This window comes from Mustela nivalis, assembly GCF_964662115.1.
Source record: "Mustela nivalis genome assembly, chromosome: 10".
In the NCBI taxonomy this organism is placed as follows: Eukaryota; Metazoa; Chordata; class Mammalia; order Carnivora; family Mustelidae; genus Mustela; species Mustela nivalis.
In genome coordinates this window covers 104,240,370-104,243,388 of record NC_139029.1, presented here as the reverse complement: position 1 = coordinate 104,243,388, position 3,019 = coordinate 104,240,370, and the positions used below count along the sequence as shown (strand labels likewise).

General features: G+C 43.0%; 1 protein-coding gene across 1 annotated transcript; it reads left to right on the top strand.

Annotated features, from left to right (window-relative positions):
• Positions 1-456: 456 nt before the first annotated feature.
• Positions 457-1,136, top strand: B3GALT6 (beta-1,3-galactosyltransferase 6; the record flags this gene model as incomplete). The annotated part of the gene is given in 4 exon segments (XM_082688578.1): positions 457-586; positions 589-747; positions 750-852; positions 854-1,136. Coding segments are annotated over 4 exon segments (675 nt in total).
• Positions 1,137-3,019: the final 1,883 nt, after the last annotated feature.

The window sequence follows — 3,019 nt, the reverse complement described above, 5'->3', positions numbered from 1 at the left end:
ATTAGAATACTGAAGGCATACTGCAACATATATACACAGAGCTTCTTTGCAAATGGTGGAAGATTTTTTTGCTTTAAGGCATTTAAGAAAATTTCTACCAGTCACTTGGTGACTATGATGCTTACCAAAGATTTTGTTGACTCCATACAACAAAAAATATGGAATGTGCAGAACTGATCCAAATAAGTAATCTAAATGCAAAACAAGAGGATTTTGGAAATGGGGGTGAAAGGTGAGTAGGACTGATTTCTAGAGTTCCTATATACTACCTTTTCCCTGGCCCTCTGCTTCCACATCCAGTGGACATGGCCCTCCCACTGGCTTCAGGGCCTTGGGTGCTTCCCACATGTGCATCATGAAGCTGCTGTGGCCTGCATGGTGGGACCAGATGGCACTGGGCTTGGGTGGCTGGTAGTGGCATGGCAAGGCAGCTGGGATGATGTGTAGGCATGCTTCATGGTGGGCACAGGCAGCCTGGGCACTGGGGAACTATATGCCCTAAGGCATGAGCAGGAACAGCATGGTGACCTGCTGCTGCTGCCCACAATGCACAATGCATACAAGAACCTCACAGTGAATGTACTGGCAAGCTGGCCAAGCACATGGCCTTCAAGCCTGTGCTCACTGTGGACTTGCTCCTGCAGCTGGACCGGCAGCTGGCCAAGCTGCACATGTGTGACCCTGTGCATTGCAGCCACCTCTACCAAAGCTGCTTTTCAGGCCAAATCCATGTCAAGTCTAGGGGTGCTAGTGTGAGGCCACCTGGCTGCTCTGCAACTACTCACTACCATACGTGCTGGGGGGTGGCTATGTATTCTCAAGCAACCTGATGCATTACCTGCATCTCAGCCACACTTGTGCATGTGACACAGTATCTAGGTGTTCCCAGGTGCCTGGCTGGTGTCTGTGAACAGTCTGGAAACCCAGACTACTACAGCAAATACAAGTATTGTGGCTGTAACAACCAGTACCTGGTGACACAAAAGCAAAGCCTAGAGAACATGCTGGAGAAGCATGACACACTGACACAAGAGGCCTACCTGTACAAGCAGGAGGTGCAGCTGTGGCTCTCTGACATCTATGACTGGTCCCCACCTCCCTCACAATGCTGTCAGAGGAAAGAGGGAATCCCCTGAGCTTAGCTGCAGCCATTGACCTGCTGTGTGTTACAATGGCACTGGAAGGAGGCCAGAAAATATGTCTTGGGAGGTGGCCACCACAACTAGAGTCATTTGAGGGCCTGTGGAGCAGCTGCTGAGGTGACTTCTTACTGACCTTGCATGGGCAAAGTGATAGGTTCTGGCTAGTTGCCAGAATTAGTCCAGCCCTTAAGAGGACCTCATTTATCCAGTGACCAGTGAGGTTTTCAGGCAGATGCCAAGCATTAGTGGATAGTGCCTAGGTCCCAGCTCCAGTGGCCACAAAGAGCATCTTGTTCTCGGTCTAGGACACCCATGGTGCTTACCAGGGCAAAATATTATGTCCAGACAGAAATATCCTTCCATGGATTTCAGCCAGAATTGACCTAAACTGGGAAGATACTCAGCTTTTGGTGTGATGGCAGACAGCAGGGGGCTTACAGCCCCAACCTAGCCTGCCCCTTGCTCTGTTCTCCCAAGGTAGAGGTAAGCACCCAGAGGCTGGAGCTGACAGGTACTTGCAGGCTGTTAACCCAAAGAAGGAAGCTAGACTTGTTCAGGGGTAAGGATATCCTGCATCCTGTGTAGACCATCCTCTTAGGAAATCACTGCATCAAGACCTGAGGCATCAGGGAACTGACCCTTGCATGTTCCCCCTTAGCTGTGAATTGTACTCCAGGGGCTTTTATCAAAACTGCTGTAGATTTATTGGGTTAGGTTACCTTCTCTGATGTCTCATGCTGGTATTGTTTGTCACCTGTAAGTCTAAAACTTAACTTTGTATTATATTAATTAGCTTCAATGATATTTTGGTCTTTGTTGCTCTAGAGTGAATTCATGTTAAAAGCAATTCAACATTAGCTTGTGACTTATTTATAAATATTATAAATTTGCTTAGGTAGGAATTTAAGTTGGGAGTATGTAGGTCTCAGTATTTTTAAATTTAAGGGAAATTTTTTCTATCAAAACTTGGAATTTTTGAATTAATGAGCTTTTACGGCTTGAGTTTTAAACCCATTGCTGCATGTGTGTTTAAATGGGTAAAAATTTAAAAAACTAAAATAAATAAATAAATAAGAAAAATAAAGTAACTAGTTTTAAACAAAAATTATGAATCATGCAAAGAAACTGGAAAGTATGGCCAATACAAAACAGTCAATTGGTACTGTCTGCAAGGAGTTCAAATTTTGGAATTACAAAATAAAAATTTTATTTCCTAATTTTTAAACAGATTTTATATTTATTTGTCAGAGAGAGAGAGAGAGAGAGCACAGCAAGGGGAGTGGCAGGCAGAGGGAAAAGTAGGCTCCCTGCTGAGCAAGGAGCCTGATGCAGGACTTGATCCCAGGACCCTCGGATCATAACCTGAGCTGAAGGCAGATACTTAACTGACTGAGCCATCCAGGCATCCCCAAGATAAAAACTTAAAAAATCTATTATAAATATGCTTAATGAACTGAAGAAAACTGTGTTTAAAGGATTAAAGAAAAATGAGAATATCCCGTCATATAAAAATTTTCAATAAAGTGATATCATGGGGGAAAAAGACCAAATAAAAGTTCTGGAGAGAAACTTTCAATAACTGAAATTAAATAGCCACTAAAAAGGATCAACAACTAATTTGAACTGGCGGGGAAGAAAATCAGTGAACTTGAGCATGGGTCAAACTGAGATTATATAATCTGAGGGACTAAAAAAAAAAATTAAGAGAAATAAACAAAATCTAAGAGTCCACTGAAACACCAAGTGCACCAGCATGTACATTAAAGGAATTCCAGAATGAAAGAAGGAGCAGAAAGAACAATAAATACCAAATGGTTCCCAAATTTACAGAAAAACAGTAATATACTTATCCAAGAAGCAATGAATTTTAACTACAG